Genomic DNA, 16,432 nt, shown 5'->3' with positions numbered 1-16,432 from the left:
CTTTTTTAAATTACTGTTGCTTGCTCTGCCCTGATGGTAACTGCAGTTTGACAGGATCCACTCTATTAATGTAGGAAATAAAAGTAAATCAAAGGTTTGGTTTCTTTTAAATTAGTAACAGAAAGACAGTTGTAAAGTTAAAATGTATGGTTGGTAATTTTCAAATATAGTCTAAACGAAATAACCATAATAAAAGGAAAAGTTTGGCCACTGGAAAAGTCATACAGCTTTTAACCTCAAATTCATTTATATTTGGGGTACAGAGAAATTGTGAATGAAATCAGAGAGAAGGGAAGAGACTGTATCTCATCCCCAGACACTCTCAGTAATGTGTCCCTTGTGTGACAGGAATGATGAGAATTGACAAGAAAATGAAATATTTTCTTTTCTTTTTAATTTTGAATGAAATGGCTGTAGAGATAAGATTTGAAGGTAAAACCCTAAATACCATCTACAGAATTCTCCTTCTGTGGTTCCAGGACATTTTTAGGAGAATTACTATAGGACCAACATGGCTGCCAAAGCTACGCCAGGAATCACTGAAGCCTGTCTCCAAGACACTAAAAATCTATTCCCTAGTTTAGATGTTTCTAAGGTGCATCCGTGAAAGAATGCAGAGTTGTATAAAACTGGGAATAGAAAGTGTACTTTCCGTGCTCAAGAAACATTTTGAAATTGTCACAGCACAATATTTAATGAAATAAAGATAAAATATACCTAATAAGTGGATACCTTAACACAGGAAAGATTCCTGACCAGTACGTGAGCAGAAAGTATTTCTAGAGATGAAATTAGAGAAGTCAATTACAATAGCAGTCAACAATTAGCGAGTATCTATGTTGTGCCTTGTCCTGTTATAAGCCCATCCGAACTCATACTAAATGAAGAGAGGACAGACAATGAGAAATGGAGATTATAAGCCAGGAGCAAAGGCAGAAGCAGAATTCTAAGGAAGAATGCCAATATTTAACCTTGATTAAGGAGATAGCAGCTTTGGAGGCTTACATTTTTTAAGGCCTAAAAGATAAAATGAGAATTAGACTTAAAGATTTTTTTTAATCCTTAAGTAAAAAGTAATTTTGTGAATGAAAACAATTACTACATTGTTTTTAGTAATTTCTCAAGAAGAAGAAGATGCCCCAAGAAATAATAACATATTTATCAAAGGTATAATTGTTATTTCTGAATATATTTCACAGTTTCATAGTATTAAGAAATTGATCTTGATCTGAAGCTGTTTTGGGATACCAAATCCTGGAATCACGGAAAGATACTCCTTTCTACAGATCACTTGCGGAGAGCTAACATGATTATATGACTGAGTGCATATGCCAGATCACATTGCATGTAAAATCATGGCAATTATATTTGCAACTTGCATTGGATACTAGATAGGAAACTATATTTAATCGAGGATAGCATGACTCCAGGAAACAGCTCTGCTAATCCCCTCCAGGGATTAGCTATCCACCTAATGTTTTTTCCTAAGACAGTGTATCCCCAACTTGGGCAAGCAGGAGTGTGTGGCTAATAGTTTGAGGAAAAAGCTAAGGTAAATCAAACCTCCGATTTTTCTTACTACAGACTTCAGTATGTCAATGTTAATTGAGAACCTCTCAAGAGGAGTATAATATAGAGTGTCTCCCATACATTTTCTATGTGGAATTATTTTTTCACAGAATTATTGAATTTCGCAGACCTAGTGACCTGTGGATCACAGTTTGGAAAACACTCTTGTGTGATCAGGAACTCTGTCTCACTGGTTATCTCCTCTCGTACAGTAAAATTGTCAACGATGACTCAGTGCTGAAGGCAACCCAAGCTTCCACAATCCATGGACCCCAAGACAGCTCTGAAGGTGGTGATTCTGTGTCTGCTTTAGAGCTCCCATGCAGCACAAAGCATTTCTATCAAGTCGGCTCTCCAACATCAGAGTCAAGATTATGTTGGGTGATTCAGGTTACATTTTAAAGTTCCAACTTAACACAAAGAGAATTTGGGCCCAGTTCAGTGCAGATCCTTACTGAGAATCTCTGGAAATATCTTGAGTTATAAACTACTCTGCTCTTGGGGCCGGCCGGTGGCTTAGCGCTTAAGTGCCCGCGCTCCTCTACTGGCGGCCCGGGGTTTGGATCCTGGGTGCACACTGACGCACCGCTTCTCTTGCCATGCTGAGGCGGCATCCCACATACAGCGACTAGAAGGATGTGCAGCTATGACATACAACTATCTACTTGGGCTTTGGGGGAAAAAAAAAAGGAGGAGGATTGGCAATAGATGTTAGCTCAGAGCCGGTCTTCCTCAGCAAAAAAAGGAGGATTGGCATGGATGTTAGCTCAGGGCTGATCTTCCTCACAAAAAAAAAAAAAGAAAGAAAAAAACTACTCTGCTCTTATCCTCACCCAGTGAAGGATTATTCCTGATGCCATCTTTAGTCATTGAGCTTACAATGACTAGTTTCATTCCACATCCATAAAGAAGTCCTAATGGAAGGTAGTTCTATCTCACTATTACTCTATCATTTACTTAAATACTTTGGCCTAGGGAAAATAAGACATTCACTTTTGTCATGACTTTACAAAATGGTTTTAAGGAAATAATCATCTATATGAAACATGACTCTGAAGTTACAATATATATGTGTCTTTTTACAACTCAAAATATCTTGTAGGCCATGAAAGAGACTTGGGAGCAAAACATATAGGAAAAGTAAATTAAATAACATAATTGAAGACCAGGCTTAGAGGAACTAACTTATGAAGGAGAATGCCAGAGCTTCAAGTAATACCATCTGAAAGGTCATATGAGTTCATATTTGATTCAAATCTATTTATTTGATTCAAAATTCCAGTCAGTTAGGTAGTGCAAGGAAAACGTGGAACAGAGGTACAGAGAGCAGGACACACTCATAGTTTGAGATGACCCACGTGGACTGAAACTGAGAATACAGTTGAAGAGAAATTGGGGCTAATAAGAACCGGGTAGTATTCTACCACGCTTATGGAAAATTTCTGATGCCAAGGAGAGAACCAGAGAGCTAATCAAAAAGCAGAAGCAGTATCCCATCTCACATACTTTCAGAATGAAGTTAGTGGCTTAGAATTCTGTGGACACAGAGATTCTCAGGACACTCTCCAGTAACAAAGTTTAGGGCACAAAACAAATCCATCCACACCCACTGGGAAGGAAATGAGACACATGGAATGTTTTGCTGATACAATCAAATAAGATTTACAGCACTATAAATGCACTTAAAATTTAATGATTTATGGGGACCAGCCCTGTGGCGCAAGCGGTTAGGTGCGCGTGCTCCACTGCAGCGGCCCAGGGTTCGCCGGTTCGGATCCCGGGAGCGCACCCACACACTACTTGGCAAGCCATGCTGTGGCGGTGTCCCATATAAAGTGGAGGAAGATGGGCATGGATGTTGGCCTAGGGCCAGTCTTCCTCAGCAAAAAAAGAAAAAAAGAAAAAAAAAAGAGGTGGATTGGTAGATGTTAGCACAGGGCTGATCTCCTCACACACACAAAAAAATTTAGTGATTTATATAACCTTCATTGTGTTCTTTGATAATCAAGCAGAAAATGCAAACTCTTGACATATGTGACACAAGTTAATATTATTTTACAAGGTCAAATCAATTTTCCATTTTTCTCTTCTCTTTGCCAGTGTCTGTAATCAGTATCAATGTTTAACCTCCCAGTATTCAAAAAGCACTCCGTGTGCTGTGAGAACACTCCCTTACTCATATATACACACCCCGTGCAGTTAGTTCCTGAAGTTGTCCCTCCAATCCTGAGTAACAAAGGTTTGAAAGCAAGGAGGCTGTAGGACTTGAAGCTCTGTCTTTTCTGTGAGGGGTGATGCAGAGGTTCCAACAGCACAGTCATCCTGTTGTGGTGAAGAAATATTTAGCATAGCAGTGGAAGTATTGATTTTTTCCTCAGAATCTTTCCTAACTCTTCCCTCACCTCCTTGAATGTCAGAAATCTGAATCATTAATGAAATCATGCTCTGCTTTCCACATCAGTCCATCAACAATTAAACTATTTACTTCTTTCCATTCCCAGTACCACCAATAGAAGCCAGGCCTCTATTTTCTCTTACTGGAACTACTGCAAAAGCCTCCTAAATGATCTCCCTGTTTTCACTCCAGTTTTCCTACAATTTCTTCTCAGCAGGTAGCCAAATCAATTGAAAATGTAAACCATATCCTACGTGAGATGAAGTAGATGGCGGTGGATTAAGATGCCAAGGTCCTTCCTCACACTGAGCCTATTCTCACTGGCCCCTTTGCCTGGAGCTCACTCCCCGGAGCCCTGTTTGGGGCATGGCTGGCCTTTCATTTTTCGTACCTTAACTAAATTGCCACTTTTTTGGAGAGACCTTCATAGACCTCTCTGCCTATCCTGTTGATAAATGTAGGTACTCTGCGTTAGTTTCAATAACAGCACATAATACATTTATTTTTGCACAACTAATAACAATTTGCAATTAAGTAATTATTTTATTGATTTGTTGTGTCTATCATCTGTATGCCTAAAGACAACGTAAGAACAACAAACTTATCAGTTTTGTTTGTCACTTTCTCATTGCATAACCTCATGTAGCTTACTTATCTTCTCTGTGCCTTAGTCTCCCCATTTGTAAAATAGGGTTAATAAAGGGATCATGGGGAGACTTAAAGAGATAATTCAAGTAGAGTGCTTCTCACCATACCTGACACAGAGTAAAAGCTCAATTATATTAGATATTATTATTACCATTCTCCACTGTGTCCTTCGTACCTAGAAGAATGACTAAAGCATAGCAGGGTTCAATCAATGTTGTTTGAATGGATGAATGAGTGAATAATGGCACAAGGAGGAAGGGAGCCGAGAGAGTGAGTTCCAGATTCCTAGTTTCCTGGAGACTTAGGTGAGAGATGAGAAATGGGAGTGGAACACTTAAGTGATGGGCAGAGAGACGAGAGGATAATCGCTCTGAAACACCACAGTGTTTTTCTACTCAGCAAGTTGTTCTTCAAATTGATTTCAGCAGAAGGATCCCCAAACCCCAAACCTTTCTCCCCACGAAAGAACCCCCGCATCTCTTCAGTACTATTACCAGAAGCATTCATTCATTCTTCCTTAATTAACTCATCCATTCTACAATCATAGCTAAACTGTTCAATGTGAAATTTCTTAGAAGACTTAGCCTGTTAGTATAATAAGTTTTTGTCAATTTATAAAGTATATCAGACAATTTTCTCTTTGAGTAGCAGTAAGAGTTTATTTAAAAAAAGAAGAGCGTAAGTTTCTGAAGGAATGGAGATTGCTTATAAGGGGAAAGAGATGAGTAAGAAGGGACACAGAAATTATCAAAGGCAAACTTGAAAAACTTCGTACTTTCACCCAGGGTCAGCCCTATTCATCTTCATTTGTACATTGACAAATAGTCTTGTAACAAAAGTTCACGGCATCCTGAGTCCTTTTTTTTTCCTCCTGGGTGGCCACACAGACTTACTGTAGCGGGACCTGAGGTTATTAAGGTTGGACCAAGTGTTAAGGCAAACATGCTCAATTTTGGCATTCCTTATTTTATCTGGGTGGGCCATTTAAACCTTCCATGAAGCAAATTTTTCTGCCTGGAAACTAAGTATGGAAGTAACCTCTTCTGATTCCCACCTCAAGATCTTATAAAGATAAGCAAGCTACTATCTTTTATTAAGTTATTGAATATAATAAAAGAATGTACAGAACAGACAAAGAAAATCTATCACCCCGAGGTATTTGATTTGAAATTTTTATGGTATAAGGCTATACCAAAGGAAGTGCATAGAATGCCTTATTAATTATGTACACTTAGGGAAAGGGTTATCCTGAAAATAAGCAATCTACATATCAGAATGCTTTAAGTTATATGCAACATACCTTGAAATTAATATAAATAATACACTAACTCAACATTTCCAAAAGTTCTTTGATGGTTATACTCTCCAATTTGAAGCTATAATAATCACTGTTAAAAACACAGATTCCTAAGCTCCATCCTGTGCTCCATTTCAGAATCCCCAGGGAATGAACCTGGGAAAGCATTCCGGTGATTCATTTCTTATGAAACTTGGAAACAATTGCTTGAACTTTTTTTAGAACCACGTGGGGTCTATGATGAAATACACATGCCTGGGCCCCAACACAGACAGACTAAATCAATTACTCTTCAAGTGAGCCCCAGAATTGATCCTTTTAGCAGCCTCCTCTAGAAAATTTTATGTCCAGGAAAGTTTGAAAACCATTGCTCTCTTTAACATTTTGCAGTAGGGCAAAGTTGGACTTGCTTTATTAAATACTAAGGAACTCATTATGAGAACATTAAGTGAAGGCAAGTAATGTTTATTAAAATAATATACTATTGCTTTTTTTCAAATAAGTTATGTATTTATTCTTTTTAATATCCCATCAAATTACTTAGTAAGCTTTTCATAAACAATGCAAGGGAAAACGGCAAAGCCATTTATATTTTTTTATGACTTATAAACTGTTAATGAAAATAACTGAGGTTTATTATCCAAACACTAAATACATTGTATTTTATATATTTTCTAAAGTTAGTCAAATTTCCCTACAAAATATTCAGATAAAAATAGTACATATACAGCTGCCTGTTTTACTTTTTGATTTTTATGTCAAATTAAGACATTATTTCTAGCCCATTAATAAGTTTTTGGTTTTATTGTATTTCATTTATTCATAATTTTATACTTGTATTTTTCTTATCTAATATTTCTTCTGACATTTTACATTTTTCCTGTACCTCAATTCTTTATTTTTTTCCACAATTATTCTTTAATTTTTATGGTTTAACACTTTTCTCTTTTAAACTTGCTTCTGATTTTTATTTTTAAAAATTAGATCTATTTTGGGGCCGGCCTGGTGGCGCAAGTGGTTAAGTGCGCCCGCTCCGCTGCCGTGGCCCGCGGTTCACAGGTTCGGATCCCTGGTGCGCACCGCCGCACCGCTTGTCAAGCCATGCTGTGGCAGCATCCCATATAAAGTAGAGGAAGATGAGCATGGATGTTAGCCCACGGCCAGTCTTCCTCAGCAAAAAAAACAGAGGAGGATTGGCAAATCTTAGCTCAGAGCCGATCTTCCTCCCCGCCAAAAAAAAAAATTTAGATCTATTTTGTGTATATTCATTATTATTTCTGTCTCTCTTCCTTTATTGTTGAAAGACATAGAAACTTCCTTTCCTTGAAGTTTGAAAACCAAAGAACATCTACTTACAGTGAAACAGGAAGGCTTGGAACCTTTTAGAATTTGCTTTTTTTTATCCATTTGTTTTGCTTTTACTTATAGAATTGTCATTTTTACTCCCACATTAATCAAGATTACATGTTGGGAGGCTGTGACTAGACAACTCTACTCCTTTCAACATTGGAAAGGTCTGTCAAATTCTTTATATAGCTAATTAGCACCAGTGGAAGAAAATCCATCTGCCTTCGCCTCTGTGAGCTTGCCTTACTAGGAGGTATATTATAAGATTATAAGATATCCATGTTATAAATGTCCTGGTAAAATGCAGGATCATACCTATATCCTTCTGATATCTTTTAATGGTATGGTCCATGAACCATGTTTATCATTTTACCATTAGAAAACTGTTAGTAATAAAAATAAATGAAACTAATTCTGTTTGTTGCTGTGCATTAACATATACTTTTATCATATTTTGAATGCCTTCCACATTTACGAAAATATATTTAGCAATATAGGATACGTAAACATGAGTAAGGTTTGATCGACCTGCAGAGGCTTGTAGACTAGAAGGAGAAATAAGATATAAAGTGATGTAGCAAAGTGGAAAATGATGCAGGTCATAAGAAAAATAATTTAGGAACTTACTTTGGGAGATGAGAAAAGGCAAAGCTTTGAGGCATCAGGGCAGGCTTCATACAAAAAGTTGGCATTTGGCCAGAGCTTTAAAGAATGGGTGGGGTTGGGGAATGGATTGGGAGCAGCTGGAGGCTTTCCAGGCAGAGAACAGTGAGAAAAGACAGGGAGAAACGTAGGAGGTGGCAGATAGTTCAGAGGACAGGGTGATATGGGAGAAATAGCAATGCACGTAACTTAATTGGAAATGTGGAGGCACCTAATTGATGAGGAGAGAATGACATATTGAGTGCTCCTTAATAGCACTTGTTGAGCTCTTACTATGTACCAGGCACTTAGCTAAGCGCTTTTTATGCCTTGTACAATGTGATCCTCACAATAATAGTGTGAAACTAGTGTTAAGTATTATCCCATCTCCCAGATAAGGAAAAGGATTAGAGAAGTGAAATGACCAACAAGGCTGAGTCCTGAAGTGAACGCCCTCCCTGACCCCGAGGGTGAAGTGCATTTACTGCCTGAGGGATGTTAGCCTGACTGCAGAGTGGAAGGCACAGTAGAGGAAGCTGGAAATGGAAGGCGGGAACACCGTCTGCAGACTACGGTGTTTTAAAAGCCAAAGAAAAAGACCATGAGGGCCTGCCTAAAGTGGTGGCGAGCCGGTTGGGGGAAAAACAGATTGTTTGATCGTTATTAGATTGTCCCTAAGAAAGCATCAAATGTCTGTCTAAATTAAAGTCCCTTATTACATCTATCACAGCATGCTCTCAATTTCTTTGTGGCAGTATCTCGAGTGTAATTATTCATTTGTGTGGCTGTCTATTCAACATCTCTCTCCATCTCTAGGCAGTAGGGTCCACGCTTACAGGGGCTACGCTTGTTAAACCCAACACTCTATCCATCTACGGTAAATATTTACTGAATTTAAGAATGGATGGTGGATAAATAAATGCAGAATAATGACTTCAAGAACTCAGATAGAAAATTGAGTGGATGGGTTTGGAGCGATGAGGAGAACAGGGGAAGGGAGAAATTTTTAAAAAACTATTTCAAGATATGGAGGCTCAAGGATTGTGCATTGAATAAAACAAGAAGGCCAGAAAAAGGAACTCACTAAAAGAAAATGATGCATGATGTTTTCATTTTAAGGCTATATTTCACAGTATTTACCAATAAGCTTAACTAGTTCAGTAGACTTTATTTTTAATTCCGCCCTCTTTTTAATATTTAGTTTGTTCCTTTTGACAACTTTTTTTTATATTTCATATAACTGAGTCAAACTAATAGGTCTATTTTTTTCCTTTTTCTATTTAATTGATAATATTTAAACAAAATTGGCCCTGATTACACCTTATATAACTGTGACCTTGGATAACCACTGGCTATATAGCTCATCAACCTTTTAGTTCTTTGGTCATTTCTTTCTCTTTTTTTCTTTAATTAAACTAATTTGCAGGAGAGTCCTCTTAATTCTGGGGGAATAAATAGTTAGGTTCACAAATTTTTGAAGCAAATTCTTAGCCACCATGATTAATGCTCAAAAGAAGTTGTCTAAACCTCTGGCTCTTTATTCACCTTAACAAATAGATAGCAGTAACCAAAAATCAGTCTTATTAATATCTCTAACTTGAAACGAGTTTCTCATTTTCATCAGAATAAAATAAATCCCCTTTAAAAATTCGTGAAAAAAATCATTCCGAATCAATAAGCAAACTAAAAAAGACCAAGGATACGAGAGTTTTGAATTGTGCTACATATGTTGACATGGGAATAATAACAGTGGAAGGATTGGCAGAAAATTTACAGGACTAAGTCTGGCTCTAAGATTATTTTCAGTGTGTTCTTATCCTGTCTACAAATAAGAAATTAACATAGAACAGTTCCAAATTGAGAAATTAGGAAAATTTTTGCCACATTTAGAGAATATTTCTTTACAGAATTAGCTATTTCCCACCTACCCTTTCCTTGTTCATATCTCAAGATTTGCAATTTACACCCTATAAAATATACATTGCTCTTTAGTTTGTAAAATAAAAACCTAAGCTTTAAACTCAATGATTATGCCTTAAAAAATGATAGGAGAGGTAGCACAGTTAAACAAAATAATAAATTGCAACTCAAACAAAAATTATCTTGCTATTCCTTACCAATAAATACAGTACTTGTCTACATCCAACAATTCTGAAAAATTTTCCCCAAGGAAAAGAAGCATAATAATCTGAAATTCAAGAAATGTCTCACACAGAAATGAAAAATGATTTCAGTGCTGTGTGGTTAGAGAATTGCCTCTCAGCAACTTATAATGTGCTTAGGACTTAACTGCTTCATAATTTGATAACCTTCAATAAAAATAATAATTGTGATTATAATATCTGAAATATGAATAGCACATAGAACTCATCAAAAACCCTAAAAGCAACAAAACTCATACTATTTTGTTTCACTCATGCATACACTTTTGAAAAAGAGGCATCCCAAAGCTTCATATTTATTTTTCTAAAATCATGTTAATTTCTTATTTATTTCAGGCATTACTAGAGACTCAAAATTTACTGCGCACTCAGGTTGCAAATTTTACCTTCAACCTTGGATTTTCAGGGAAGTTTTACCACACAGGTAAGAAGGAGCTTTGTGTTCTCAGGCAGCTACATATAAATAGGAGAGAGGATTTTAAATGTTTCATAAGTAGGAGAAATAGAATATCCAGACTGATTATGGGGAAGACTTGGTTGCATTATATATATGAGTAGCCAAATCCAAGATCAACGAGCTTGTTTACTTTGGCAAATACTTTTAGAATCAAGGGCAAAAGAGGAAGAGAATTGACTTTGTCAACTCAGAAAAAGAAACCGTAACCATTGTTCTAAGCATGACTGTGCATCGTGTCGCTCAGCGTAGTCAAAGTAGAAAGCATAGTGATGACGATGATGATGAGGATGACAATGACACTATCATAATAATAATGGACAGCATTTTAAAATTTTAGGATAGTCATGGTGACAGACATTTTTGTACATATTATATTCTTTTGGAAAAGATCTGGTGATGAGACAGGAATTTTATAGCCTCAAAAATTTAATAGACTTTAAGGGTCATCTTGCTTAATTTGCCTTCCCTTGCAGAATTTTTCCCTAAAAATATTACAGTAATTTGGCCCAACATGCATTAAAACCATTGCAGTCAGACTTGTATTTCTTTCCATCTCTAACGGGCCACAGTTGCACTTCTGTTCAGTCTCAGCCTCTCAACAGATTCTCCACGTGTGGTTGGTGTTCATGTACTACTCTATGTTATGATATTTCTCACCTCTTTACCCAACTTCACCTCTAGAATTTGACTCTTTTTTTCTTTGAATATCAGCATTATAATGTCTGGCACTAGTATAAAGAAAATTATGAGCATAAAAGTGATTGTCTTATTATAGTGACAAAAAAATAGCACAAAACGGTATGTTAGAGCCTGTATTCGGACAATGCCTGCTATCTGCTCTTATTTCTGCATCTGTGGTGAAGGCTAAATGCTTTGTTTAGGACTTTCCACTGTTGTCGCTTCATAGTATCTTAGTGAAAACATTTCATAGTATTCTCTATGCATGCATGCAGCTTATTGACTCATTAAAAATATCCCATGCAAAGGTAGTCTTGAATTATCGTAAATGAAGTTCGTTTACCCAAAGAGGCTTTTTAATGTTTACCCTAAGAGGCTCAGCATGGTTTATTAGAACCTGGGAGCAGCAATGTCTTATAGGTTTTTCTTTAATACTTTTTCCCTCTTTCTTTGAAACACGTAAATCTGTTTAAAGTAATAGAAGGAAAATTAGTATTTAGACCAGTTGATAAATCAAATGACTACATATTTTAAAAGGACATTTTGCAGAAGGAGATTTGGGTCATCATATCCACACAGGCAAAGCGATTCCAGCTTACAATTTTGAAAATAGACATGGTTTTGTAAATCTTCTTCAAAAGCCCCCTCCAGAAATGAATTCAGGCCTAAGAAGCTCGGACTATGAAGTTATAAAGCAGATAACTCTAAAGGCTGTATCTACTCATGAAGGGAAAAAAATATGCAATTATTTGGAGTTCACATGCAAACAATACTGTTTTGTCTTAAATAGCTGTATAGCGTAAGCAAAGCCATTCTTTTGGCTAAAATATATCTGGATAATTGCCTCAGCTTTGATTTACTTTTCATATTCAGACCTATTAAAATTGCCAGACATTCACAGAGTTAATGTTGATAGCAGGTTATAATACTTCTCATTTATTTTTTAAAATCTTGAACACGTACACAGTACACATCCACCAGGAAATGAACAACACACTAGTTAATATCACACTACTTAATATAATTGTTGGAGGAAGATACCAAAACAAAAAAAGACATTTTAATTTTACCTCTTAAACAGACCTTATTGACTCTTTAGATACTAACCTAACAAACATAATGGAAGAAACACTCTATTCTGTTATGCTGTGATGATAGTGCACTTTAGAGATTAAGCAATATATATATAAATTTGTAAGTCCTAAAAGTTTAATTTCCTTCACATAAATATGAAACTTCAGTTGATTTGCTACTTTGTGTGTAGAATCATTGAGATGCATCCATCACGTATTTCCAGGGTGCAATCATATTATATTGAGTACTTATTAATTCACTCGAGGATATCAAGGTCTCTTCCAGAGTGGAATTAAACATTGATGCCCACTCTCGGGAGAGCATGCCTCTTCCCTGTCTAGTCACATTCCTATATGGAGGTTTAACTGTATAGAAAAACGATCGCAAATCAGGGAAGTGCTTTCCTTACACGTGCATTTTGGCTGTGATGTGTGACCATGAGAAGACGGCCTTGTCACAATGACTGTCTCAGTTCTCTCCCAGGATGATCTGATTTCCCAATGCATGAGGATGCTGATTGATGACCCTCATTGTTTTGAAGACATTTAATCACACATGCCCAGTGTAATAATGATAGATTCTGCATTTCTCAGACTGCTTCTCTCATTTGTATTTCCCAAGTACTTTCCTGTTCAGTTTCTCTGCCCTTCATGCGAAAAATCTCACCCCAAAAGGGCATATCACTAAGCCTTCCCTAAAAGTCAGTCATTCACAGGTGCCAGATTGAAAGAGGAGAGAAATACTGCTGATTAAAAGGGGAAAAAAAAAGCATGGAGTTAGCAGTAAAATATTTTAGTCTGGAAATATTTAAAGCTTGATTGGAATAGCACAATGTAAGTTCAATTGCAAAGGAAGACATTACGGCATTAAGATGCCTTCTAGGGATGAAAGGGCTGCAAATATTTCTATAGGATATGATTTTTGGTGATAATCATTTCCATTCTTTGTAATTAAAAATCAATTGAATATGACTTGATCAATACGCTCATGGATAATATTTGCAAATTGGATAAATATTGGTCTTTTCCATGAGAGTTCATTTTACAAAAAATAGATCTTTATATAAATCAAACACGAAAGTAAAAAAAAGTGTTACATTCGTTCCCTTTTGTTTGTTTTGTGTTTTTTGCTTTTCTGTGTAAAGCATTGGTTCAAAGACTAGACATTGGAAACAGACTGCTTTTTTCTGAATCCAGGCTCTGACATTTCACTAGCTATGTGAATATAAACAGGTTACTTAACCTTTCGTACCTCAGTTTCCACATCTCCAAAATGGGAGTAATAATAATACTACCTTGCTCGTCTCGAACAGTGTATAGCATGTTGTAAGTGCTATATAAGTGTTTATTATTATTATTTCTTTAAAAAGTATTTTTGTATAAGACTAAAATATTGTCAAAAAAGTGAACAGTGAACAATTCACATGGCTCTATTTTCTAATTTTAGAATTATAGGTAGCTTTTAATCAATTTCCATCACCAAACATTTCTGTTTAGTATAATATTTAAAATTAGTTTATTCTATACCCACTTTTATGGAACTGTGCCAGGTTCAGTATACAAAGAAAATCAGAAACATCTTCTTACCATTTAGAAGTAACAATGTTTCATACATAAATAGCAAATACAAGGCAGACATTTGTACAGAAGGGATAATGCAGGCATTGGAACTTGTATCTTATTTCACTGTTACAGCTGTGCCTTGTAGGAATTAACCTATAGCCAGATCTTGCTAAAATTATTCTTATCTTAGCAGACTTAAAGTACTTTTAGAAGCATACTATTATCTCATAACACAGATCCTCCAAAAGTGGCAACAAAGAAATGAACTCTAAAATACTTTACTTCTAAATTAAAACACTTTTTAATCTCTGAGAATCAGAAAAAGTAAAAGTACATAACTTTTAAATAAGAACAAAAGAAGTATTTTTAATTAATAATTATGTAAATTTGAATCTAGATCAAGTTAGAAGTAAAAGGTTCAATTGAACACAGACATTTTAAGAGTCTGATGTCATGTATGAACTGCAAATTATATTCTTACATATAATTTAAGCGTAAAGTAGGCATAGAAAATGTGTGTTTTCTCAAAAATGTGTTTGTCAAAAATGTAATATTTTCATTTAGTTGGATTTGAAAACATTTGAAATTCTGCTTTGGTCCCTCAGCATGACTTGGTATCATATTTTTCATTAAGCTATTTCTAATGTCACGAGTTTGCCTTATGTGGCTTTGAATTATATGACCTGCATAAAATAATAGAAAGGCTGACGGGATATTAATCCATGAAGTGAAAAAAAGCAGGTTTTAAATATGACTCTTAAGCTTGTGCGGAGTGTTTATAAATTAACGCACTCTGGTATAAGCATCACTAAGATTTTACGATCAGTCATGCATCTGTTTATATCAATAGTCTGCAAAATTTTCTTAAAATTGAGTAATTGACCTCCTTCCTGGTCAAGTATGCATTATGTGCTTCCTGCCACTTCCAATAACAATCAGTGGAGTTTAAAGTGAATGGAAGTGTTTCTCAAACATTCTATATTCAAAGCACAACAGAATGGTGGGAGGACTATCAATTCATTCATCGCATGTGACATAAAGTAACTCTTTCTAACCTATGCCTCAGTTGGCTGAATTATGGCCATTCTCAGCACTCAGTCTATAGCATAAACACATCATGCTTAAAATCCATCTGAGGAAGTAATAAACTTCTCTTCATTTGGATTTCCGTATTTGATATTCTTAATATATTAACAAACGTCAGTGAAGTGTAAGTCTGTAGTACTAACAATTTTAGCTAAAATTAACAAAAATTAAGAATTTTGTCTGCTCATCTTATTCACAGGACTTTATCCTTTTCAAAACTTCTATTTCTTTACTCTTTGTATCGTATCAACTGTTATAGTAGTAACAGTGCCAAAACTCTAATTAAACCTGGTGATGCTTACACCTTTTAAGAACTATAGATTATGGTCTGTATTCCAGGAATAACGCATATACATAAATACAAACAAAAGTTGGCAGCATGCACTTCAGCAGACATATGAAGGCTCTAAAGTTCACTGACTTTATGTTAATACAGACTGAAGTAAATTATTCACTTATTCATTGCTCCGGGGAAGTGGCATGATACACTGTAAGTTAAAGTGATCCAGTCCCTGACTTTAAGAAATTAATAATCTAAGCAGGCAATATTTTTAAGAATGTGTGAAAATATGTAAATTTAGAACATCACAGTTATAAACCAGTAGATATTATTTGAATAAGAAAATTATCCTAATATTTATCATAATAAATATAAATAATATTATTAATTATTATTTATTAATAACAATAATAAATATTATTATTAATATTTATTAGGATATTATCCTAATATCCTAAGTGCTTACGATCTACAAGTCCCAATATTAAGTGCTTTAATACATTGATCTCATTGACTCTTCACAAAGAGACTGTGAGATAGGTATTTATATCCCCATTTTAAACCTGGAAACCTTAGAGAAGTCTTAGAGAAGTTGACTTGTCCAAGATCACATAGTCAAATAAATGACAGAAGTAAGGACTTTAATCCAGGTATTGATTGACACCAAATATATGCTTTAACCATTTCATGGCACTACTGCATGATCAACGGAATCTTTACTATAGGACACACAAGTGGAGTACTTGGAGAAGACTCAAAAAAAGACCTTTAGTGTTTATTTGTTTAAGTAAAGAATATAAAATCAAGCAGCCATCTATAAAACATACTCTGTTTTGAAAAAAATAAGCCAAATAAATACACCTCACACTAAAACCAGGATTTATTTTACTTTTTTAGTCAAGTATCTAGAGACCAAATAGTAATTAATTCTTATATTATCTATTCAGGACATTTTTAAATTGGACTGGATATTGTAAAATTATACGAAAACTACGATTTCATACAGTGAAAACACTCTTGGATAGCTGTGACATAGTGAATTCCCTGAGAAGTAAATTGTTCTTGTTGTTCTTCTTTTTTTCTCACTTGTGGCATGACAAATGGTTTTTTATATGCATTGGAAACTGTTAACAAATTTTCCTAATGGGGGATGAGAAATTAATATTAGTTTTAAATTCTCAGGTCAAGTTTTTATTGTTAAAAGATTCATTGTTTAAATTTTATGAAATATTTGT

The 16,432-nt window shown here is 35.3% G+C and overlaps 1 protein-coding gene across 1 annotated transcript in view; it reads left to right on the top strand.

Moving 5' to 3' along the window:
* The first annotated feature begins 511 nt into the window (after nucleotides 1-511).
* LOC131411604 (bifunctional heparan sulfate N-deacetylase/N-sulfotransferase 4-like) overlaps nucleotides 512-16,432 on the top strand; it is a 138,316-nt gene continuing 122,395 nt past the window's right edge. Inside the window, exons 1-3 of the mRNA XM_058550630.1 lie at nucleotides 512-603; nucleotides 1,680-1,914; nucleotides 10,397-10,484. Coding sequence (XP_058406613.1) covers nucleotides 512-603; nucleotides 1,680-1,914; nucleotides 10,397-10,484 — 415 coding nt within the window. The remainder of the gene's footprint in view (nucleotides 604-1,679; nucleotides 1,915-10,396; nucleotides 10,485-16,432) is intronic.

The sequence above is a fragment of the Diceros bicornis genome, chromosome 11 (genome assembly GCF_020826845.1).
Source record: "Diceros bicornis minor isolate mBicDic1 chromosome 11, mDicBic1.mat.cur, whole genome shotgun sequence".
NCBI classification, from domain to species: Eukaryota; Metazoa; Chordata; class Mammalia; order Perissodactyla; family Rhinocerotidae; genus Diceros; species Diceros bicornis.
Note: the sequence above shows the minus strand (reverse complement) of the source record. Positions and strands in the feature narration are given on the sequence as shown.